The 24754-nt window shown below is 44.3% G+C and overlaps 1 protein-coding gene and 1 long non-coding RNA gene across 10 annotated transcripts; one reads left to right on the top strand and one right to left on the bottom strand.

Moving 5' to 3' along the window:
* Positions 1-1717: 1717 nt before the first annotated feature.
* LOC147000691 (uncharacterized) lies at positions 1718-5052 on the bottom strand. Its single transcript, XR_015045676.1, has 2 exons — positions 4864-5052; positions 1718-2155 (listed from the first exon to the last, which is right to left on the bottom strand). It is a non-coding gene; the product is annotated as an uncharacterized LOC147000691 (long non-coding RNA).
* Positions 5053-5148: 96 nt separating this feature from the next.
* On the top strand, positions 5149-21723 carry Zbtb21 (zinc finger and BTB domain containing 21). 9 transcript variants are annotated; one of them, XM_029470571.2, is made up of 4 exons: positions 5155-5361; positions 10834-10976; positions 14707-14872; positions 16919-21723. In XM_029470571.2, exons 2-4 carry the CDS (start codon positions 10905-10907, stop codon positions 17905-17907), a joined length of 1227 nt encoding a protein of 408 aa, XP_029326431.1. In that variant the 5' UTR covers positions 5155-5361; positions 10834-10904; the 3' UTR covers positions 17908-21723. The 9 variants fall into 9 exon arrangements, with proteins under 9 accessions (XP_029326430.1, XP_029326431.1, XP_021041247.1 ...); XM_021185588.3 differs by having other exon boundaries at positions 14707-16318; XM_029470569.2 differs by adding an exon at positions 7395-7502 and having other exon boundaries at positions 14707-21723.
* The last annotated feature ends 3031 nt before the right edge of the window (positions 21724-24754 follow it).

Genomic DNA, 24754 nt, shown 5'->3' with positions numbered 1-24754 from the left:
GGAGTTCCAGCACCAATCCCTGGACAGAGCTGAGAGACCGAGGTTTAAGGTGATCACTACCAGTCAACTGGGACAGAGGGTTGAGAAGCTTATTAACCCAAGCAAACACTGGCCACCAGGCTTTCCTAGTACCAGTTACAAAGTCCTGGATATTCTCAGGAATGCTCACTGATTCCTACCCTTAACCTCTCCAGTCCCTGAGCTTTGCTACCTTTCTTCCAGCTTCTCTTTTCTACCAAAATATAACCTAGCCATTTTGCCTATGTATGCTCCTAGCTCTTGGTCCTTCCTGTGGTCTCTTGGTGCCTCTCTTGGCTTTTGGGCTCCATTCTTGGCCTCTTAGTTTCTCCCTTGGCTCTTGGTTCCTCTCCTCTTCCTCTCTTGCTCTCCCTCCCTTTCTCACATGGCCTGGTCTATTCTGCTGGCCATGTTAAGTCCAGACTTCCAGATGCCTCTGGCTGTGCACTTCCTATCTATAATAAAACTTTCTTGAGTTAGTCAATCCTGTGTGAAGAAGCCTTTATACCAACCCAAAGGGCAAGAACTTAGGGAGGTTTTTGGAAGTCTGGCTTCAGGAGATTGCTGGATGTTCAGTGTCTACCCTCCCCCATGCCTCACCCTATCCCTCTCTTCCTCTATGTTCTTTTATAAGAAACATTATATTGGTAAGGGTACTATTTGAGCTCACTGAGAAGCTGAGTTTGGAAGTAGGGCTGCCCCTCCCCATTTAAACATAGCTATGTTTATGTCAAGTGTTCTCCAAGACTCGCTGCCCTGGGTCAGCCCACCAGCCCCAGTTCTGTAATAGGGAGAAGGAAAAGTAGCCAGCAGCTAAAGGGATCAAAAATAATGTGGCTTTAAGATCAACTAGAAGGTGAACCCTTCTACCAGAGGTTGCTTTTACTATTTATACTATAATCTAAAAGTGCCTACAAAAGAAAACTGGAAGTTGGGCTCTCATCTCTTCTTAAACTCACTCATTTAAAACCCAAACTATCTAGAGTTCCTTGATAATTTTCTTTTCTGTAAATAAGTGTTCCCCTGGGTTCTATGACCCATTCCACCAGTCACACCTTAGGACTTGGATGTGGAACCCCAATGTATAACCAGTCACCAGAACTTGGGGCTCGTAATTGATTGACAGTGGGAGGCAGTTTAGGAGCCACAATCCTTAACCTCAGGAATTGTATGCTAGTCCCATGGTGTTCAAATTAGAGAATTATAGATGGTATCCACTGCTTTAACCAATATGGAAATAATGCTGGTCTCCTAAAGGGATGTGTGTCTCACTTTTAGGCTGTCAGACTACTGAAACTATTGTCCTCAAGAAACTGGAATTTCCTCAGGAGTCTCCTGCTGAGATGGAAAAGCCTGAAGCCTGGGACAGACAAGAGGAACAGATTTCACACAGTTCTGACAACTTGTCAGACCACCTTGCAGGAGCTGAGACAATGATGATGGGTCAATGAGTTAGGATCGTACCTTGATCATAACTGTTCAGCTATGCATACCTTTGTCTACTTATACCTAAGCCTGTTCGGACTCTAAAGGTGTGTGTGTGTGTTTTCACTGCACCTCTTTGTTCCTCCTTCCACTACAATGTCACTGAATAAATTTCCTTTCTATACTTTCCTCTTTAATTGGATTTGGAGAACATGCAGCCAAAGTCAGCTGTTAGTGCAGTCAGAGCCCAGCGACACTATGATCAAGAAAACTCTTATAAAGGAAAACATTTATTTGGGGCTGGCTTACAGTTTTACAGGTACAGTCCATTATCATCATGGCTGGAAGTATGGCACCATGCAAGCAGAAATGGTGCTGGAGGAGGAGCTGAAAGTTCTACATCTTGATCTGAAGGCAGCCAGAAGGAGTCTGTCTTCTACAGGCAGCCAGGAGGAGAATCTCTTCCACAAAGGACAGAACTTAAGCAAAGTAAACCTCAAAGCCCACCCCCATAGTGACACACTTCTAACAAGGCCATACCTACTCCAACAAGGCCACACCTCCTAATACTGCTAGTGGGCCAAGCATTCAAACACATGAGTCTGGGGGCGGGGGGGAGGGGGGGGGCAAACCTGTTCAAACCAGCACAGTCTGAGTTCCTGGATTTCATGATCTAGGGATGTGGTCACAGGTGCACCATGAAAAGGCAAGGCTATGAATAAAGAGCAAATAATTTTATTGTGACTATAAAAACAGAGAATAGATGATTAGCCAGTTTAGCTGAACAAGATTTCAAAAATAAAATGTAAGGTATATGATCTGTTTCTTGGTAAATAAAATTGTCAACTAAGCATAGGGAAAAAACTTGCTTAAACATTGTTAAACAATGACAAAAGCATTATTGCTTTGGGGTTACCGTGAACTTGTAGAAAGAAAGATGGGAAATGTTTAGTTAGGTATGAGATTCAAAAGAAGAATACATAATCAATAATTCTGTTGTAATTTCCTTTGCGTGATGATTTTAATCTGTTCTTGAAGAGTATGTCCTTATGGTGACTGGTTTTGGAGAATACATAACTTGTGGCTATGAGGTAATTGTTTTCTTACACAGATAACTTTGTCTTAGATGGTATAAAAAGGCTAAAAGAAAAAATAAAGTTGTTGGAGCCTGCTTGTTGAAGCTTTGCTCCATCTACCAAATGTGCATGAATGTGTATGAATGTAGGAATATATGTATGGTATATATGTATATATGTATGTTGTGTGTATGTATATGTGTGACGTTGTTAGAATTTTCTCATGGGAGCTTGCTTCATCCACCAAGTAGGTGTGAGTGTGCGCCTGCTTTACATTATCACCAACCCCACATCCCCTCCTTGGATCGATGAACGCACTGTCAGAGTTGGTCTTCCACACACAGCCAGGCATGAAGCCTATGGGGGAGAAATCCAAAGGCACATACAGGTGGCAACAGACAAACCTCACAAAAGGCACTAATGAGCACATAGGTGTAGCATCAACCCTAGAATAAAGTTGAAGTGACAGGAAGAGCATAGAAGCAACAGAATCCCAGAGCAATTACAGATGTCAGGACAAGGTAGAAGATACAGGGTAGCTCCAGTGAGGAATCAACACACCCGAAGCCCAGAGGTGAGTTGAGAAGGGTGACAAGCAAGGTTTGTTTTCACAGATGGGGGTCAAGCTATTAGGTCATTACAGGATGAAGTTCAATTCTCCCCTAAAAACAATGGAGAACCTAGTGTTCACACTGGAGTAAGGTAGCATTTTAAGACTTATCTTAAAATAAGGTAAGTCTCCACCCTGGTTGCAAAGCCAGGGTGGAGTAAAACCTGGAGGCTGGAAGAGCAGTTAGAAAGTTTTGTGTGTGCACATGGGTGCGCGCGCACACTTAAAGTGACTGCACTGCCAGAGTATCTTCCCTGGCATAGATGAGGTAGCACAGAGTAACAGGACCAGCAAGACCACAGACCTTAGAAACGCAAAGTAAGACCACAAACCTCAGAAATGAAAAGTGTGTGGATGGGCAGGGAGCAAAGGAAATAATACAGGAAGCCACGAAGGTGCAAACCAGGGGCAGGAAGTACAGGGCAAAGTGGCACAGCGCTGTCACTGAGTTGGAAGAAGGAACCAATAATATATCATAAGCCAGAGGTGTATAAAAGATCCAAAGGTTTCTGTTGTATTTGGCAGTTAGGTCAGATTCAGAGAACTGGCAACCTTGGTTGAACATGGAGACACCAGAGTACAGGCAGCAGGCACTGCAGATACAGCAACTGAGCTGGCAAACAGTTGGAGGGAGGTTGCTTTGCACTCCATGTGGTTAAACAAAACAAAACAAATAAACGAATCTGGCTTCTCTCTGGGCCATAGGCTCTGCAGCTCCATACTGATTTTCTGCATGTAAAAAAGAGGCCCAATGGTGCGTGGTCCTCTCAAATTCCTCTTTACAAGACCACTTCTTGCTTAACTGCCATACAGTTCAAATACAAATACATTAAAAACAAACAAATAAATAAACAAACCAAAAAAACTCTTGAATGATTGCAGAAGAGAACTTTCAGTGTGAAATTCTAAAGGGCATAGTCTTGAAATGAAAAAAACTAAATACACAGAGTTATTCATTTGGAGTCTGTCTCCCCGCCCCAGCGCCCCCCCAAATTGATCTACCTATTGCAAGATTCCTTTCTCCACATATCCCTCACACACTTCATAATGCTGTTTCACCTTGATTCACGTAGCTAAAACCCACCTTCAGAAGCATACTTGAAAACCACACACTTCTTGAAACCTAGAACACCTAATTTAAGATCTAGGCTTTTGTTTTGTTTTTGAGACAGGGTTTCTCTGTAGTCCTGGAACTCACTCTGTAGACCAGGCTGGCCCTCGAACTCAGAAATCTGCCTGCCTCTGCCTCCCAAGTGCTGGGGTTAAAGGCGTGCGCCACCACTGCCCGGCTGATCTAGGCATTTTTAAAGTCTGTTACAGAAATTTCACTTGTTGAGACTGTCTGCTGCTATGTTCCAGGTTCTAGAAAACTTCCGTGGTCTAGAGACCCTTTCTTCACAGCTGGAATTTGTAGTTTGGCATTTGTTACACAGCTGCCTGGTTTTGGCGTACAGTAATCTGACAAATGGCATTGTAATTTTCATGCAAAGAGGCTAAAAGAGAACTGGCGTTGCAGGGAAAAGGTTGATCGTTCTTTGTCTTTTGTTTTGAAATGAGCCAGGGCCTCACTCAGTAGTTCAGAATAGTTAACGGGAATTCTGCCTCAGTGTCCTGGATGATGGGATTCCTTGCATGCACCACCCTTCCCAGCTTCAACACCATTTTAAAAGGGTAAGGTTTGGATATCTGTTTGAAAAAGCCACAGAGCGAATAAGGGGAACCTGGGAACCCAACCTGTTCATTGCTGCTTTCTCCAGGAGGAAGAAATGGAGATGAGCTATTTTCCCGAAAGCTCCGCATTCCGCATTCAGGGGCTTCCCACGACCACATGCGTACCCTGGGGGCGTCCCTACGCTCTGCTGCTCGCGCCCGCGCCTCACGGGAGAGGCATCAACGCGCGGGACCCAACGCGGCCGCGCTCCCGCAGGCCCGCCCTCGGCCCGCCCCCAGCCTCCCGGCACCCAATCCCAGCGCCACGCACGTGACGAGCGCTGCCTGCGATGACCTCATCCCTGGTGTGGGATGACGTCAAATTCAAGATGGATGGAATCACAGCGGCAGTGGAGGCTGCGGGTTGCGCGAGCCGAGTGTGAGCGGAAAGGGGCTTGGCGCCTGCCCCAGGGCTGAAGAGCGGTGAGTAACCGTCACGCTCCGCGCCCTAGGAGGACGTCGGGCCCTGTCGGGGACAACGGCCTCTCCGCAAAACGCGGCCTTTCCTGACGTAACTCTGAGGTGATTTCTCTCCTTTTTTTCCTCCACCAGTGGGTTGCGGGCGTCGGGCCCTTTTACGCGTGCGCGGGGCCGCGGTCCTCACTGAGCATGCCCAGACTCCCACGTAGCGGAGCGTGTCCAAGCACTGCGCATGCTCTCTGCCCGCATTTGGCCTCGCCCTCGTTCCTACGCATGCTCAGCCTCCAGGCCGCTGAGTTGCTCACCCTGGCCCGGGCGGCCTGAGTAGCCGCCGTGTGCGTCTGGGGCGCTGGCCACAGCAGAGCCGTTGAGACGCCGCTGCTGGCTAGGGCGCGCTCTCTAGGGCGGGCGGGCGGCGCGCGCTCGCGCGGGGCTGGGAAACTGGCGGGCGGTGGCGGCGGCACCCACACCTGCCGCGGCTGGAACGTGACAGCCTGGCAGCCAGCACCTCCGCGGTCACCTCGTTAGCCCATGCACACCCTATCGGACCCCTCACCCCCACCCTCGGGCCCGAGGCTTTTCTTAGGAGAAAGACCCTCCTTCGGGGACATAGCACGGAAGACCTCCCTGCAGCTCACATCTTGGCCGGGGTCTCCCTGGCTTGGTTATTTGGAGCACCTAGAGTGCTCCCTCTGCAGAGACTGCACCTTGTAATCAAAGAACCATGCACATTTGTGTCCCCGAGGCTCTGGGTTCTGGAGAACCGCACACTGCAAAACGTGTACAGAGAGCCTTAAACAGGTACTCCCTAAGGTTGCCCGACACAGGGGTGGTGTTGGGGGACACTGAACCGCCCTTTGAAGCTTGGCATTTTTTTGTGTGGTGCATGAACTCCAATCGCTTCTACATCTTTGGACATCTATCTGTGTTACAGCATAGTCTGGTGATTGTTCATCAGCATGACCCTGAGTCATGAGTTCCTGGGTTTGTTTCATGGTCCTCCCACCTTGTTTCAGAGGGCGAAAGTAGGTTAATCCATGTTAGTGTTTCCACTGAAAACCCTCCTTCTACTTCTGATGATTAATCATTACCCTTAACCTTACCCCTAAATATTGACGTTAAAGTAGAAATTTGGCTTACGTAAAAATGACTCTTTAATTCAGCCGATGCACTTAACAGCATAGTGTTTTCATTTAGTATTTATTGAAAGTATAGGGAGTGTCATTCTTAGGAAATTGAAATTGTTAATAGAAACTCTCCCTTGAGGAACTGACAGTATTGTGTGGTGGAGAGTATTAGATATGACAACAGCAACAAAAGAATTAGCATAGAGATCTCTAAACAAGGAGATAACTGAGAAGCCATTTTAGTTATCCCAGTACTAGAGCTTAAGGGCTGGATTTACAAGTATCAGAAATTGGCCAAAGGGCAAAGGAAAGAATAATTTTCTGCCAGAGGAGATATGGCTGGCATCACCCAACCTAAGAAGGTGATGATTGAAGACAAACAGGTGTGAAAATCACAGGTGCCATGTAGGACAAGTGACTTCACTGAGATGGATCTGTTTAGAAGGAAGGGGGTGGGGCTTGAAGAAGTCTAAGCAGAGATACAGATGGAATCAGTCCAATTGTTAATATAGTCACAAAAGCTCGAGAAAGGCTGAGAAAATGCCCCCATGCTGGGTTCTACGGACTCTGGCGAGATAAAGATGAACAAGTCCAATCCCCAAGTCTAGTGAGCTTTCTTTATGTGGTAGATACCTGCCAAGTCCTATGCTAGGAATTCACAACTGAAAACAAGGGCTTTTCGGGAGAGCATGTGGGGTGTTGTGAGGGAGCCACATATAAACCTGATGCATTGAGATCACCACGGGGTCATTGCAGAGGGGTGAAGTGTTGCTGTTGGCAAGTTACAAAACCTTTATAGTTCCCTAGGAATCCTTCTGTACAAAGTGGCCAAGTAAAGGAGAGATAAAAGACACTTTAGGGGTTCAGAAACTGGAAGTGCAGATTTGTGGGTTAGATGGTAAGGAGTGACACTGTCTTAGTTTGGATTTTATTGCTGTAAAGAAATACCATGACCAAGGCAACTTTTATAAAGGAAAACATTTAATTGAGGCTGGTTTTTTGTTTCAGAGGTTTAGTCCATTATAATCATGGTGGGAAACATGGAAGCATTCAGGCATACATGGTGATGAAGGAGGAGCTGAGAATTCTACATCTTGATCTGAAGTCAGCAGAAGGGTGGGTACTGTGTCCACACTGGGCATAGCTAGAGCATAGGAGACCTCACTGCGTCCACAGTGACTCACTCCAAGGAGGCCACACCTACTCTAACAAGGCCATATCTCCTAATAATATAACTCCCTATGAGTTTACTCACGTGAATCTATTGGGGCCAGGCCTATTCAAACTACCACAGCCATCCAGGTTTGGTACAGAGGTGAGTTGATATCAGTCAGAGAAGTCTTGTATGCTAGTTTGGGTTTTTCTAGGAAATAATTTAGGGGGAAAACCCCTATAGTCTAAAACAGGTCAGTAAAGTGGCCAGCTTTATTTAGAGTAAGCAATCAAAAAGCTTCATTTCTACTTCTTAATTTAAATTGGAGTAGGGAGTGAAAAATAATCACATATGTATTGTGTAGGATCTCAATTTGGGCATCATGAGGAGTGCCAAAAGTAATATATTGGACTTTAAAGAGCTTGCAGTCCTGGTGGGACACACAGCCAACTAGCATATGCCAGGGAATAAGCATAATGTGTTGTTTGGTGTACCTCCTCTGTGTGACAACTGTTGTGTCTACTGTTGGCAGAAGGCATTTGCTTTTTGACAAGAGACTCCAACCCATGTTGGCCTTGAACTCATAATCCTCCTGCCTCAGTCTGCCAAGAACTGGCACTATAGACATGTGCTACATGATATATTTTTGCTTACTTGTTCTAAGCTTAAGTAAGTTTAGGACTGTGTTTGTTTAGTTGGTCTGCTTTAATTTAGTATACAGACTCAGTGACCTAAATAATAGAAACTTATTTTTTTACAGTTATAGAAGCTGGAAATTGGAGATGAAAGTGGTGTTGGTAGGCCAGGTCTCGCCTGTACTTCTTCCCTTGGCTTGCAGATAACATCCTTGTGTGTCCTCACAGGATCTTCCCTCCATGTTTGTCTCTGATCTAATGTCTTTGTTCAGAGACATCACTCTTTTTTTTTTTGGATTAAGACACATTTTAACTTAATTAGCTGTGTATTAAAGACCTCGGCTCCAAATATGATTCCTTTTTAAGGTACTGAAGTTAGGACTTCCAACAAACAAACTAGGATGTTGACTGGGAGTGTTTAGCCCTAAAGGAGTCCTTAAGGATTAGAACTTGATCTGCGCTGCAAAAGGGGTTTGGCAAAATCTGGGTGGTTCAGATTGAGTAGTGGAGGAGGTCAGATGGGCAGGTTATGTCTCAGGAACAGAAACAGGAAAAAGCCACAGTAGGTAACTAAAGAATTTTAAGAGTAGTTTGAATAAAGGAGTCTGGAGGCTTAAAGCTTTTTTTTTTTTTTTTTTTAAATAGGTTTTGTATTTAGCCTGTTCTGTTTTAACTAAGATAGTCAGGACTATAACTTCATTCAGTATTACATCAAGGTGGTTCCTAAGCTCCCTCTGTACTGCTGGGAACTATACCAGCTCTTACACGTCTGTCTCCATGAAGATATTTAAGACATTGAAACTGAATTTTGGGGTTCCCTTATCTCTAGACAACAGGGCCTTTTCTGTTCTGAGTATCCCTGTGTAAAGAATGTAATTACCAGCCTGGTCTACAGAGTGAGTTCCAGGACAGCCAGGGCTACACAGTAAAACCTTGTCTCAAAAAAAAAAAAAAAAAAGGATGTAATTAACACCCCTCAGATATATTTAACCATGCCTTGCACTTGGAGAGGGCCAGTGATCAAGCTGGATTCATGGAAGATAGTGTATGCTGGGGCACTAATGGAAGCCTTGCTTGAGGAATCTAGCATATGAAAGACAAACATGAAAGATTAGGACAAGAGCAAGAAGCATGCAGAAATAAGACAGAACAGAAAGGGGATTTATTTTAAAAAATAAAATGAAAAATACATGATCACTCTTGAGGCTCGAGGAAAAGCTTAAACATCAAGAAAACAAAACAAAACGAAAAATAAAAAACCCTTGGGCCAGGAATGACAAAACCAAACCACTTACAGGAATGTACGAGTCAGGCACTAGAGCATGAGCTCTCAGACCACACTGAGATCAGTCATTTGGCTCCACTCAACTGTTGCCTTTGTCTTCGCAGGAACCATAATCTAGGGAGAAACTTTCTAGTTGGCCTGGCCTTGGGTGTATTCCTACAACCATCAGGTTGCACTTGCTAGGCAAGAATATTCTTCCAGACCAATGCAGAGGGTCTCTGCAGAAAAAGCAATGTCTGCTGAGTGGCCAGAACAGACCAACAGAAGCTGCTTGTTTGCAGCATAGCTAAGAGCCTAAACTATGTTACAGTGGAGCCATCCTGGTTAAGGCTGATAATCTACCCTTGAACCAAATTTGAACTAGAGGGAGGGAGGCTGAAATGTGTTGAAATGCAGTACAGTAACCTGACACCATGAAGTATTCCCCTAAGCCTGTCTGGCTTTGAAACCAGAGGCACTTTAGATAATTTCAGGATGTCTGCAGTGTTACTAGGTGAGTGATGATAACACTGAAGCTCAGCCAGCCTCCTGTCACCATGTAGTAAAATCATGTGGAGAGAGTGAGAGCTTGGGAATGAGGGGTGTGTGTGTGTGTGTATGTGTGTGTTTAAATGTTGGATGTTCACATGCATCCCTCTAGTTCCTGGGTCATGTTAGGCTTATGTAAGTATTCTTCAACATTGCAGAGGGGCAGTATTCCCAGAGCTTAGCCTTAGGTTAGTAAAGGGACATTTCCCACAGAGCTATTAGTGTGCATTTTTGGACTAGTCCCAGAGCCTAGCTCTTTTGTAAAGATCTTTTGCTATGGCACCAGTCTTTTAAATTGAAATAGGGGAGATCGATTTGAATCCTTGCACTTCCTCACCTTCCCTTTATAGTATCCTGTTGAGTTTCTGACTGTGTGCTTCCCTTTCTTATGCATCTGTCTCCAGAATACTCTATTCCAAAATTGCTCACCTTCCTTAAACTTCAAAGTCCTTATTCCAAGTAGCATAAGAATGGAAATGCTTGGGTTGAATTAATTTATGTTAAGATACAGCTGTCTCACCTCAGCATCTAGTATGTCATAGGCATTAGTGTGATGGCATGAAGTAATTTTATTGAGTCCAGCTGTGAGGAGCTTTAGGGTCCTTATAGGGAGTTGACTTGAGGCCAGGGCAAACTTCAAAAGATTTTAAGCCTGGGTCATATAAAATTTCTGGAAGTTATGAGTCTTTGGCTTTAACATCAGTATGAAGTAAATCCCAAGCCTTTCCTTATTCCCACCAGTCACTCATTCATCCACCCTGCCACCTCCTGACCACATTGATAGCCTTCTGACATCAGTGTTCTTCCACACTCTATGCCTTCTTTATCACATTGTTGTCTGCCCAGTCACAGGAATGTGAGGTGCAGGAGAACAGGAAGCCAGCCAACGAGCTCACCTCCCACCATCAGCACCTCTTATGATGCACAGTGTACAGCGGGCTCACAAACACTCGGGAGAGGAAGAGAGAAGAAAGATGTGTGCTTGCCAGGTGGGATTTGCTCTGTAGACTGGGCTTTTCACAAGTTGCCTTGTTTATGTCTCATGTGATTTACACATGGTATAGGTAGGGCTAGCACTGATCAGGCAAGGACACTACTGTTCAGAAAGGATGCGCAGTCCTGTTAAGATTATATTCCTGATAGGTGGCAGTAGACTGAAGACTTCCCCATAGATAGCTGTCTGCCATGAGCTTTCACCATCACAACTCTCTCCATTGTCCCCCTTTTAAATCTTCAGAAAACAACATTAAGTAAAACCATCTTGGAGAGTTTGGGAAGGTATTTATAGGAAGATCCAAGTAATAAGGAAGTCAGCTGGTTTCAGAATCTTTTTTTAGGGGAGTTTGTCTCAGCTGCTCTTTCCAGGTTTTCTGCCATGGTTGCTTGATGAGATTTCTACATATTGAGTCAGGTGGAGATGAGCAAGCCAGGGACAGTGATAGCTTCATGGTATGTACATGAGATTTGTTGCTGCTGTTGAGTGATAGTGAATTCATACAGGACAGAGTCTGCTACTCTTTAACACTCACTGAGAAAGTACACCCAGCAGCACAACTGCTGTTGTGAGGGCTAAGCATCTGAGATGTCAAAGGGTCAGGTCTGAGAAGTCAGGTCTGGAGGATTCATCTGCACTTCCACAGCCACAGTGTGTTGAATTGCCAGACAACACTCCGCAGCTCTGCTTTTTCTCTTTGTTTGATCTCTCAAGCAGGGTCTATACTTGAGTTGCTAAACTCAATAAGCAGTTACACTTACTGTAATCAAAATGCAAGAATTCAAATCATCCTTGTTTTTAGGTAGACCAGGACTAGAGCCATTGCTTTCAAGTCCTCATAATTGTCTTAAAGTGTAAAAGCAACCCGTAAGTAGAGGTGAATCCATGCCACTTGGCCTCCTCTCCAATCTCTGTAGAGACTGTAGAAACAGGTGTCACTCTCCTGCTTATAATCTGCAGTGTCTTCATTTTGATTACCTAATCCCTTAGGGTCATGAAAGTTCCCAGGATGACTCTTGTTCTCTCTTGTTTGTGGTGCTGCGCATACTCCTTGCAGCTCCTCTCACCTTTCCTGCCTGACTCTTCTCCAAGCTTTGTTCCCTCGTCTGCCTTTCACCTGGTGCTAGTGGCTGTCACTTGTACTGCATCTCCTATGATATCCATAGACATTTCTCTGTATCTACATAATATACATTGTCAACAGATTGCTGTGTGCTATTCCTGTGCAAGACTAAACTCTGGGAACTAGGCTGTGGTTAGTAGAGTTTTAATACATTCTAGGTGGATCATAGCTTACATCTGTATTTTTGGGTTGTCTCGGTATCTTGGTTTTTCTCTCAAAAGTAGAGCCTGATACAGTGGTCTAGATGTAGATGTTTGGGCAGAGATTCCAGGGAGCTCAGAAAAGGAAATAGAAAGATGTGCACAAAGGAAGACTGATGAGTTGTTACTCGCTTTAGAGTGTCAGTACTGAGTCCCTTAGAAAAGGAGAGTTAGAGTCCCTTAGAAAAGGAGAGTTAGGGAAGCAGTCTCATTTCTCTGTCAGATTCATCTCAAAGGCCATCCATTTCCCTGTCCTGTCAGATCTTTGATGACTCTTCCCATTGTTCTGTAGTTACTTCATTAGAAAACTTAATGGCTCTGCCTTTACAATCAATGACAACCCCATGCTACTGCTATCATGACAGTAGACTACTCCTATGTCCTTTGCTTTGTCATCTGCAAAGAAGCCAGAACTGTTATAATTAAGACATAACTCAGGTTTTTTGCCCATGGTCCCTCCAGTGGCTACCTATTTCCTACAGAGTAAAACCCCCTCACAGCTACCCAGCCTTATTAGTCTGACTCCTGAGATGGTCTTGTCCATGACTCCCTCCTCTCTTGGCTCCAGTTTTATATCACACTAGTATTTACCTCTGTTGTGTTGTCTTTTCTTCATAATCCCCAGGCTCATGCCCTGCTTTCTTGAGTCTTCCTAAATGTACTTCCATGACCAGATGAATGGACAGTAGGTAGATACTGTTTGTAGGCGCTGAGTGAGTGATGGAATAATCATCCCATTTGCTCCTCAGCAGGGTTGTGTGGAAGTTGTCACTGCCTCTGTTTGCTGTGCAGGGAAAAGACTAGGGCTCAGAGTGACTGACTAGCCAAAAACACATGTGACTCTTACCTCCCAGAAAAACTGCTTTTACAACTCAACTGAATGCATGCTTCCACATAGGGATATGTCTGTCTGTAACTGAAACAGGCTTCCCAAGCCCTTGCCACATTTAGTACTTTCTCACATTTTCTCTTTTTGTGCTTTATCTATTTTTTAATTGCTGGTTTCAAATCATTAAATTGAGTTTAAAAACAAAAAACAAGAACTACTTGACAAATATCTGCCCAATCTTTACTTCTGGTCTGCTGTTTCCCCTATGTCAACATCTTTAGAAATTCTCAGTGCTACAGACTGCTAATGCATGGCTGAATCAACCTTGATAGTCTAAGCTCAGTGCTTTTCTGCTGACCCCTGTAAAAGATGAGCTGTGTCTTTACACAGATGTGTGGTTCCTATAGTGAACTGGGAGTGAGTGAGAAATAGAAATGGCTAGAGGAAAAAAAAGGATCTCATCCAAGCCCTTGTTACAAGTAAAAGAGCTGCATGTCACTGTTAAAGGAAGGCAGGCAAGTGAAGGAAAACCTGGTGGGTGCTAGCTTCATCTCTTGTGGCAGAGCTGAAAGGCCAGTGGCAGAGCCACACCCCTGTCTGCATCTTGCACTCTGTTCTCTCTGAAAGCCAAAGAGCATAGTCTCCAAGTGACTAGTAAAGGCTGACCCTGGAGAGCTGGGAGCTCTGGACTTGTTAACTTGCATCTGGTGCTGAGAATGGTTCTCAGTAGCAGTCTCTTTCTAGACTAATCTATCAAAGATGTATCTAGTCACTGTGGATACATTCTAATAGTAAAAAAAAAAAAAAAAAAAAAAAAATAGTGTCTGATTCTTTCTGTCTCTGCCCAGCCCACCTGTATGTACACACACATACACACACACACTGTGGTGCTGGTAATGAGATTCAGAGTCTTACATGTGCGAAGTAGGTACTCTACTACTAAACTACACCCCCGGTTTCATGACAATATTGTAAATAGAGACCGTGATATAAAACTAGATCACAGAAAGGAGGTGCTCATATAGCAGAGCCCACACATCATGTCACATGAAAAGCCTGCTTTTGCCTAGTTCACCAGAGATAGGGTGGTAATCTGTATCTTCTCCTTTGTTACTAAGTTAAACCTATTCTTGCAGTCCTGGCAGTTAGTAGCACACTTGTTGGGTGTTTACAATAGATACTCGTTCATTTGATCTTTGCCACACCCTTGCAAGAAGGTACAGTTGTTACTTCACACACAAACCTATGTACAGAAAGCATCAGCTCACAGGCTGAAGCTGCCATCACAGTCTAGTGTCTAGCTCCAAAGCTCACACTCTCCCACCAAGGTGCTTTCTCTCAAAATTTCAGTGACCTTTCAGTTCAAGCCTCTTAATCAGCTTTACAGCCAGGCTAAAAATTCTGACAGTTCATACTTATTTCGTGAATAAAGTAAGAGTAACTAAGCATCAGATGGGTAAGGATCCTAAATGCTCAACTTAATCTTCAAGTGTCATCTCTGTCTGTAACTATTAATTTTGAGCAGGCGTTTGGTGGAATACAAATGGTGATGGCCTCACCGTCTGTCTTTCAGATAAAGTGCAGGATGGAGGGACTGCTGCATTACATCAACCCAGCACATGCTATCTCTCTGCTCAGTGCCCTCAATGAGGAGCGCCTCAAGGGACAGCTGTGTGACGTGCTCCTGATTGTTGGGGACCAGAAATTCCGAGCTCATAAGAACGTCTTGGCTGCCAGCAGTGAGTACTTCCAGAGTTTATTCACGAATAAGGAGAACGAGGCACAGACTGTCTTTCAGCTGGACTTCTGTGAGCCTGACGCTTTTGACAACGTTCTGAACTACATTTACTCTTCTTCCCTTTTTGTGGAGAAGGGCAGCCTTGCTGCTGTGCAGGAGCTGGGGTATAGCCTTGGTATCTCCTTCCTGACCAACATCGTTGCCAAAGCCCCTCAGGCTCCTTTTCCAGCCTGTCCCAACAGGAAAAGAGTGCCAGTGGAAGATGATGAAACCAGCTCTCAAAAGCGAAGTGTCATTGTGTGTCAGGGCAGAAGTGAAGTGCCAGGGAAAGCCAGTGGTCCAGCCATGCAGGACCTCAGCCATACTGCCCGGGCCTCCCCCAGTGCTTCAGTCAAGACCAGCACCAGTAAGCCACATGTGGCCAAGCCGCCAGAGCAGCTTCATAGTCTGCCCTTAACTGAAAAGAGCTGGACAAAGGATAGTGCTGCAGTATATGCAAAGTCTCTGGAACAGCCTGGGGCTTTGGATGATCCTAATAGGGGCAGTTTGGTAAAGAGAAATACAGTCCTGCCCCCAAAGCCTTCACAGGACAGGGAGGCCACAGATGATAAACCAGGGGTGAGCAGCCAGCTTCCCAAGGGGAAAGCTATAGAGCTGGCTCTGAAGAGACCACGGCCCCCTGTTCTGTCTCTTCATAGCTCATCAGAGACTCCATATCTCTTAAAAGAAACTAGCAAAGGAGGTGGTCAGGGGGAGGATAGGAACTTGCTCTACTACTCTAAGCTAGGACTGGTGGTCCCTTCTGGTGGGCCTGCTTCTGCAAACCAGAGCATTGACAGAAGCGGCCCACTAGTGAAAAGCCTCCTCAGGCGGTCACTGTCTATGGACAGCCAGGTTCCTGTTTACTCCCCCTCCATAGATTTGAAGTCATCCCAGGGATCATCCACAGCGGCAAATGAGGCACCGGGTAGTGTGTTCTGTGCGATGTCTCAAAAGTCATCTTTAAAAGATTGCAGTGAAAAAAAAGCTCTGGATGACAGGCCTCAAGTGCTCCAGCCTCATCGCCTCAGGTCCTTTAGTGCTTCCCAGTCAACAGACAGGGAGGAAGCCTCCCCTGTGACTGAGGTACGCATTAAGACGGAACCCAGCAGCCCACTGTCGGACCCCTCAGACATCATCCGGGTCACTGTGGGAGGAGAAGCAGCAGCAGTAGCAGCAGCAGCAGCAGCTACAAGAGACCTGCCCCTCAAAACAGAGGAAGACCAGAGAGATATGAGCAGACTCCCAGCAAAGAGAAGGTTCCAGACAGACAGAAGGTCACCCTTGAAGAAGGCAAAGGCAAATGAACACGGACCTGCTGTCTCAGAAGAGAACTGTGAAGAGGGCAGGAGCCCTCCTTCCCTTGACAGCAACTTCCCAGATTCTGACTTAAACAGAGAGGAGTTTGGTGAGTTGGAGGGGACGAGACCAAACAAAAAATTTAAATGCAAACATTGCCTTAAGATTTTTAGATCAACCGCGGGTCTTCACCGCCATGTTAACATGTACCATAACCCAGAGAAGCCTTACGCTTGTGACATCTGTCACAAGAGGTTTCACACCAACTTCAAAGTGTGGACACACTGTCAGACCCAACACGGCATAGTGAAGAACCCATCGCCAGCCTCTAGTTCCCATGCAGTTTTGGATGAGAAATTCCAAAGAAAGCTGATTGACATAGTGAGAGAGAGGGAGATTAAGAAGGCCCTGATCATTAAGCTGAGGCGCAGCAAGCCTGGCTTCCAGGGACAGAGTAGCTCCCCAGCACAGCAAGTCATCAAGAGGAACTTGCGCTCCCGAGCCAAAGGGGCCTACATTTGTGCCTACTGTGGCAAGGCATACCGCTTTCTCTCTCAGTTTAAGCAGCACATAAAGATGCACCCGGGAGAGAGGCCCCTCGGAGTAAGCAGAGCTGCTAAGCCAAAAGAGCGGGCTCTGGCACGCGCGGTAGAGAACAAGGAGGTTTACCCGTGCCGCCTCTGTAATGCTAAGCTCTCTTCTCTTCTAGAGCAAGGCAACCACGAGCGCTTGTGCCGGAACGCCACCGTTTGCCCTTACTGCAGCCTCAGGTTCTTCTCTCCCGCACTGAAGCAGGAACATGAGGACAGGTGTGAGTACAAAAAGCTGACTTGCCTGGAGTGCATGCGAACCTTCAAGTCCTCCTTCAGCATCTGGCGGCACCAGGTAGAAGTGCATAACCAGAACAACATGGCTTTAGCAGAGAACTTCGCCCTGGCCACCCTGGACCACAACGGTGAAGTGGCAGCTGCTTCCAGGCCTCAGACTGAGCCCAGCAAGGTAAACCATGTGGCCACTCCAAAAGAGGATACAGCATTTAGCGACTCTTCAGAGCAAGTGAACTTTGATTCTGAGGATTCCTCCTGCCTCCCTGAAGACTTGAGTCTTTCAAAGCAACTGAAAGTCCAGGTCAAAGAGGAGCCTGTGGAGGAGGCAGAGGAGGAGGCTCCTGAGGCTAGTGCAGCTCCCAGGGAGGCTGGCCCCAGCAAGGAGACCGGCCTATGGCCCTGTGAGAAATGCGGAAAGATGTTCACGGCACACAAGCAGCTGGAGCGGCACCAGGAGCTGCTGTGTTCTGTGAAGCCCTTCATCTGCCACGTATGCTACAAAGCCTTCCGTACCAACTTCCGACTCTGGAGTCACTTCCAGACCCACATGTCTCAGGCTACAGAGGAGCCTGTGCAGAAAGAATCAGAGGTGTGTCCTGTGCCCACAAACTCCCCCTCCCCACCACCTCTGCCACCTCCGCCACCCTTGCCCAAGATTCAGCCCCTGGAGCCAGACAGCCCTACAGGCCTGCCTGAGAACCCAACCCCAGCTACAGAGAAGCTGTTTGCACCCCAGGAGTCAGATACCCTCTTCTACCATGCCCCACCCCTTTCAGCAATCACATTTAAAAGACAGTTCATGTGCAAGCTCTGCCATAGGACATTCAAGACGGCCTTCAGTCTTTGGAGTCATGAGCAGACACACAATTAAAGGACCTACCCCTTTCACCTGTCACAAAGCAGCAGGCCCTTGGCTTGTGAACTGTGTCCTAAGACAGAATATTTGAAAAAATAATAATAATAAAGGTTGGAAATTGTTATGTTTGAATTTTAAGTTTGGGATGAATTAATATTGGCTAGAAATGACCTCACAGCTTTCTGGACCTCAGCAGCAGGGGTTTGATTCTATTACTATTGAAGTTGGTGATTGAGGTTTTTGGTTTCTGGGTAGTGGGATGCTTGGGAAGTGGGTTTTTTGTTTGTTTGTTTGGTTGGTTGGTTGGTTTTGTTTTTTTTGTTGTTGTTGTTGGTTTTGTTTTGTTTGTGATTATTGCAGACACCTAAGTTTGAGGTAACCCTTAGCCATGTTTCTAAGGCCAAAAAACATACAAGGAAGGGGAGTCATTTGCAGTGTTGAGTCAGATTTTAGACTACTTTAGCAATAAGAAAAGACAAGCCCCAACTTTAGTAAAGTATCCTAACACTTGATAAGAAAAAAACTTGGTATTTTGTGGTCCTATAAAACTTCCTTTTTGTATGAAAATTGTGAGAATTTAAATCAGCAATAGTCACACTTAGATTTTTTTTTAATAAAAGAACAATCTGTCAATTACATCATATAATCAGTGATGGTCACGTTCTAAGGGAGGCAGAGCAATAGAAGCGTGTTCTACAGTCAGCTGCAACAGCTTAGTTGTGAAAGCCGCTGAAGTCTGTGGTGTGTTCATAGCATGGCTTTCAACTGGCGCTTTAGAACTGACAGTGTCTGCTCTCTGTCAGCTTGAAACTCGGGTGTCATTGAGATAAGCAGTGCTAGCATGAGGTTAGCAGAGCATAGCCTTACCACATCCTAGACCACCATTCTCTCTCTAGAGGCTTCAGAGATTGGAGGAAATGCCATGTTGCAGTTTCCATGTGCTTTCCAAGAACTGTACACACAACATAGACATTTCCTGCCTGTCTTTTGTGAGTACTTCTGTGGGGTTATTGGAGTGGACAGCAGTGGAAATGTCACTACATGATATGCAAGCGTGGATTAAAGCACTAGCAAGGGGCCAAAATTAGTTTTTGCTACTTGATTTGGTACCTTAGGGTTTGGGCTCCTCTGGTTTTTTCTTGTTTTGTTTTTGCTTTTTGTTTTGTTCCTTGCAGGTTATAATTAAATCTCTCCATAGGCAGAATCCAAAGTTAAGTGAAATATTTCAAAAGACAAAGGGAAGGTCACTCCTGGAAAGGAAATTAGGGGGACGCAAACTCCCTATTCACTTTTGCTGCAATCTGTTTCTTCACATTTCAAGGTGTGATCTAACAGAGACACTGGCCCATCTGCTCACCAGCATTCTACACCCATGGTAGCAAAGGCAATCTTGATATTGAAACTTTTTTTTAATAAATTACTAATTGACTTTGTATATTATAGAAGCTATATGTGGAATTTTGCCTTTTATCTTTTCACTTGACAAAGCAATTAGAAATCCCTAAATATGTCTGCATTTCCTATTTTGTTTCTTAAATTTTGCAAAGAAGGGAAATAAAATTAGGTTGCAGTTATTAATTCTTGCCATCTGCTTTCTTAAACTATGCATTTTAGAGATGAAACTAAAAGTGTCCACCATGTAATGAATGAAGCTAGTGCCAGGCTAGGTAGCTGTCTACTGAACTTCTTCCCTGTGGTGAGTGAATGGTCTCTCTTCAGAGTGTTACTTCTTTTAAGACCATCTCTCTGCATGGTCATCTCCTGTGTAGTTACAGAGTGATAACCTCCAGACCTGGCATTGCCAGCTCCTGCCCCAACACTTGAACCTGTGCTACGTTTTTTGAAGATTTATAAAGTAACATTGTTGCAAAAAAAAATGTATTTTTGATCTAAATACAGGTTCTGCATATCTGTTAGGTTTTACAAATTACCAGTGTTTGTCACCTTTTTTTGTCTAGGAAGAAAACATAAGATTTCAAATAAATTTTTGAACCAAAAACATTTATAATGCAGTTGTGGTTTTTCTATTGCTTTTTATACTGTATCTTGGAAGACATCGGGCTGCAAGAATTTATTTTGATGTCAAACTCTATCCTTCCATTCATGTAACTATTTTAAATGCTAAGAAACTAATAAAAAACATTAATCACTTTATGCAGTAAACAGTTTTTTAGAGAATGTTTTATCTCAGCTAGCAGGCAGATGTTTAGTGAAATAAATAGGCCTTTCACCACTGTAAATCTTTAGATAGTAAAGATATTCTTGTAAATGTTTTTCTAATTGTACTAATTTTTGCAAGTATAGAAAGCTCATTGTTTCTTGTAATTATTTAAGATGCCTGCTTTTTTATGCAGTTGTGGAAAGAATGTAAACTTTTAATATATTCTTTGTTAACCTGCGAACTTGTTATTGTTTTCTTTATGTGGAAAGGATTGAGTACCTAAAATATGTTTTTCCCACTCAAAGTAAGCAATAGAGTTAGCATTTCCAGGTTGCTTGCAAAATCTCCCTTTAAAACTAGTTCACATATATTTGTAGTTCTGCCAGGGCTGTATGTATTCTGCTTTTCTGTTTTAGATTCTGTCCTTCTCTTTCAAAAGATTGCCTGGTACTCAGTCACTGACCACCAGAACCTGCATGTAGCCCCTCACTGGCACTAATGAACGTGGTAACTGAGATGATGAGTCCTTTCTTTGGGACAGAGCCTGAACACTGCTTTCCCAGGCCTGGTGGTAGGCCTAAAGTTGGTCTTTGTTCCCTATAGTTGGGCTTTGTGTGTGTGTGTGTGTGTGTGTGTGTGTGTGTGTGTGTGTGTGAGAGAGAGAGAGAGAGAGAGAGAGAAATTGGTGCATTTCCTTAGTACAAAATGAGTAGCTTTCATTCCTTCAGATTTCTTCATAAATCCCATCCATTAATTTTATTGGAACATCCAAAGTCAGTTTGTTAATTTCTGATATCTGACTGGTGTTTTGGGGGTAGTTGTGAAATGCATTATTGCCTCAAATACTGCCAGTACACATCCATACTAAGTGTTCTTTAAAAGCAGATTTGTCCAGATGTGGTGGCATGTACCATGTCATCATATTCTGTTTGGGAAGTTGATCTGGAAGATCACTTGAGCCCAGGAGTAGCATAGTGATACTGTCTTCAAGAAAATAAGTAAAAATATTCAAGTAGGTTTTCCTTGCTTGTGGCTTTAGCACCTTAAGACATTTGATAATGTTTTTGTGATTTTTAGTGTGCTCTTAACCCTCAGTGGGGCCTCCAACTGGGAAGAAGACCATTGGGAGCTTTTTTGCAGGGCAGGGAGCTAAATTGGGGTTAAGAGATAGAGGAGAAAGGGAAACTAGTATCTGGTATTTCAAAAGTTTCTTTTAGAGACAGGCTTTGGAGAATCAGAAGTATCTTCCTATAAATTTTTTAAATAGTTGAGTTCTGCATTCTTGGGTCATTTGTGCACACCATTTGAATCTCCACAGTTCTTGGTTATTATTGATTCTCAGAAGGTGGCCATTTATAGCTGGCTTTAATCCAAACTGTCCTGAGAACAGTTTTTCATCAAATTCTGTTTAACTAAAAGCAAATGGATTTTATAATTGTGTGCAAGTTTTGTTGTTACATGCCTTTGCAAAATCGACTGCTCCGGGTTTTTTTTTTTTTTTTTCTTTTAAGAAATAACCTTTTGGGGACTGAAAATACATAGTATGATAGGGATGTATGGTATGTAATGATGCCTCATTTCTTACTCCATCCAGTTCTGTTAGTCTTTCCTTTATTTAATGGTGACCAACAATGAATGGGTCAATAAACCTTTACTCTGCTCTTCTCTGAGTTGTGGTGGCACTAGTGTCTGTGCTTCGAAAATCACCAGTGGTGCTAGTGACAGTGAAGGGGACCCTCCTGTCAGGATCATGGGGGGTGGGGTGCATTGCTGATGAGTTTAAGGACACTTGATTTCCTCACCCCCACCCTTATTCCAAGTTGCCTATGGAATTAAGTTGCTGGAGCCCACAGTTGTGTGGGGTACCACAAATATGTAAACATTAAGATTAGATGCATGAACATTTGTACCTGTCTGTTTTGTGTCAATCCTGCTCAAGTCCAGTTTGAAACCACTATTTTCTAGTCTCATTTCATTTTTTTTAAAGATTCATTTATTTATTATATGTAAGTACACTGTAGCTGTCTTCAGACACTCCAGAAGAGGGCATCAGATTTCATTATGGGTGGTTGTGAGCCACCATGTGGTTGCTGGGATTTGAACTCGGGACCTTTGGAAGAGCAGTCGGCGCTCTTAACCACTGAGCCATCTCACCAGCCCCTCTAGTCTCATTTCTTGATTGTAAACATTTTTCACTGTAATGAGGCTCCTCCAGTTCCTTTGTCACAGGGATATAGTCCCTCTTTATTTTTACAAATACCAGGCTGTGTGTATGTCACCAAGGTAAGAGAAAAAGGGCACAGAAAGAATGAGCAAACTCCTACACTGGTGGATAGAGCTGCTTGCATCACTTCCAGACAGAAAGTATAGCCAGATTTAGATTGGCAAGCCCTTCATATTCAAGTACCTTTAGGTGTTACCAACAGTCACAGATGTGTGACATGCTAGGTTCAAGTCATTGGTGCTTCTCAGTGTGCAATTCAAATGAGGTCATGACTATCCTTAAGAAGAGACATAACAGCTGACACCAAGTTCTTATAAGATGCCAGAGCTGGGCTTGCTCTCACTTTATTCCATTTCCAATTTTAGGCAGCCTAGTCATAGCTGGCCCTCTTCCATATGGATATTTCTTAACTTATGATTCTTATAGCCTTGGTCATTTGGAAAAACTGTGAGCTGGTCCATTGGTAGACTGTCCCTTGATTGAACCTATCCTCTCCATGCATGTGTTTGAGGCCATAATATCTCAGAAACTGTTCTCTTCACATCTCACCATGGAGACACAAACATATACACAACTGTAGTGCAGTTGCTCTGTTTCTGGTGTGTGCCTTTCTGGCTTGTGCCTGAGGCACTCTGCCCAGCTTCTCTGCTGCCAGAACATAATTTGTGGAAGGTGTTTTGAGACCAAAATCTTATTCCTTTTCTCAACTTTACCCTGTAGTTTTGGCTAATACCTATTGCCTAGGTTCTTTTTATTTTGTAGTCACTGCCAAGTGGGGATTGCCTCATCTCAGCCTTGCTTTATTTATGGATTTTCATTCTTGTCAAAAATAAACAAAAAACCCTCACATATCCCAACCCTCTTGTCCTGACTTACCTGTGTACTCTGGTGTATTGTGGAGCCACTGATTCTGTTCTATCTAACTGGCTTTAGCATGTTGCCTTCCATTTTTATTTAATGTTTAAATTAGTCTACATGTCCCTTCAGGTATTTTGCTTTGGAGCATACGATATCACATACCCTTATGGGATTCTTTTCCTCCTAGATTTCTGAACCCAGCCATTTCCTCAGTTTCTTTAGTTTGGGATTAAAAAGGAGAAGTATGTGTATGTTCATTGGCACTCAAATGGGGTGTCCTTCAGCAATCAGACTTGAAACACACACATACACACACACACATCTGGAAAGATAGCTTAATTACTGTACTGGCTGGTTTTGTGTGTCAACTTGACACAAGCTGGAAAGGAGCTTCAGTTGAGAAAATGCCTCCATGAGATCCAGCTGTAAGGCATTTTCTCAATTAGTGATCAAGGGTGGGAGGGCCCATTGTGGGTGGGACCATCTCTGGGCTGGTAGTCTTGGGTTCTATAAGAAAGCAAGCTGAGCAAGCCAGGGGAAGCAAGCCAGTAAGGAACATCCCTCCATGGCCTCTGCATCAGCTCCTGCTTCCTGACCCTTGAGTTCCAGTCCTGATTTTCTTTGGTGATGAACAGCAGTGTGAAAGTGTAAGCTGAATAAAACCCTTTTCTCCCCTACTTCTTGGTCATGATGTTTGTGCAGGAATAGAAACCCTGACTAAGACAAATTGGTACCAGGAGTGGGGTACTCCTGTGACAGCTTGACAGTGTTTTGGGGAGGACTGTGGAAGGACTTTGTAACTTTGGGCTAGAAGATCCATTTGGTGTTAAGGGCTCTGTCAGATGTGTAGGAGCTTGGAAGATAATGTTGAGAACAGTGCAGAAGATGGAGGCTTGGCTTGTGAAATTTCAGAGGGAAGATTAAAGACTCTTTCAGGGCCATTGCCTGTGAAGATTTTGTGGTTTTGACTGTGAAGATTCTGTGGTTCTGGTTATCTGGGGCTGAAGAATCAGCTGTGATTAACAAGATACCAGAACTACTAAAGTGAAAACTTTGCATTACTGGAACTATTGATGCTGGTTAGTTGGAGCTAAGAAATTAGATGTGATTAAGAAGAGAGGTGAAATCTTCTGGGGAGTGTTTTCTGAGAGCACAGAGGCTGTGTTCCAGAGATAACCAAGGTTTTACTTTGCTGCAGCAGAACTTGGGAATGTGTAAGAGTCACCCAGGTGGTACTAGTTTTGAAGGCATGAAGGTGTCATGAGGAACAGCTGAGCCTTGGCACTGTGAGAGGTCATGGGAGGCCGCTGGAGAAGGTGTAGCCTCAGCTGTAGCTGATGGCCCAGGACTGAAAGGATCATGCAAAAGATTTGAGGCTTGGCACCATGGAGAGAGCCTATGAAAGGCTATTGATGAAACCTAGTTGGAGTAGAACACCTCAGTGTATTGGAGATGCCAGTACCATGGAATGATCACAAAGAACAGCAGTCGTAGTGGAGTGGATCAACCTGAGCTTAGAGTGCTACAGAGGGCAGAGCTGGAGAAGTGATGCCAGCCCTTAGGAGGAGCCCAAAAGATCAAGTGGAATCCCAGACACTGAAACAAGTAGCTGTAACATT

The sequence above is a fragment of the Mus caroli genome, unplaced genomic scaffold (assembly GCF_978045245.1).
Source record: "Mus caroli unplaced genomic scaffold, Mus_caroli_1 scaffold_17, whole genome shotgun sequence".
Lineage (NCBI taxonomy): Eukaryota > Metazoa > Chordata > Mammalia > Rodentia > Muridae > Mus > Mus caroli.
Note: the sequence above shows the minus strand (reverse complement) of the source record. Positions and strands in the feature narration are given on the sequence as shown.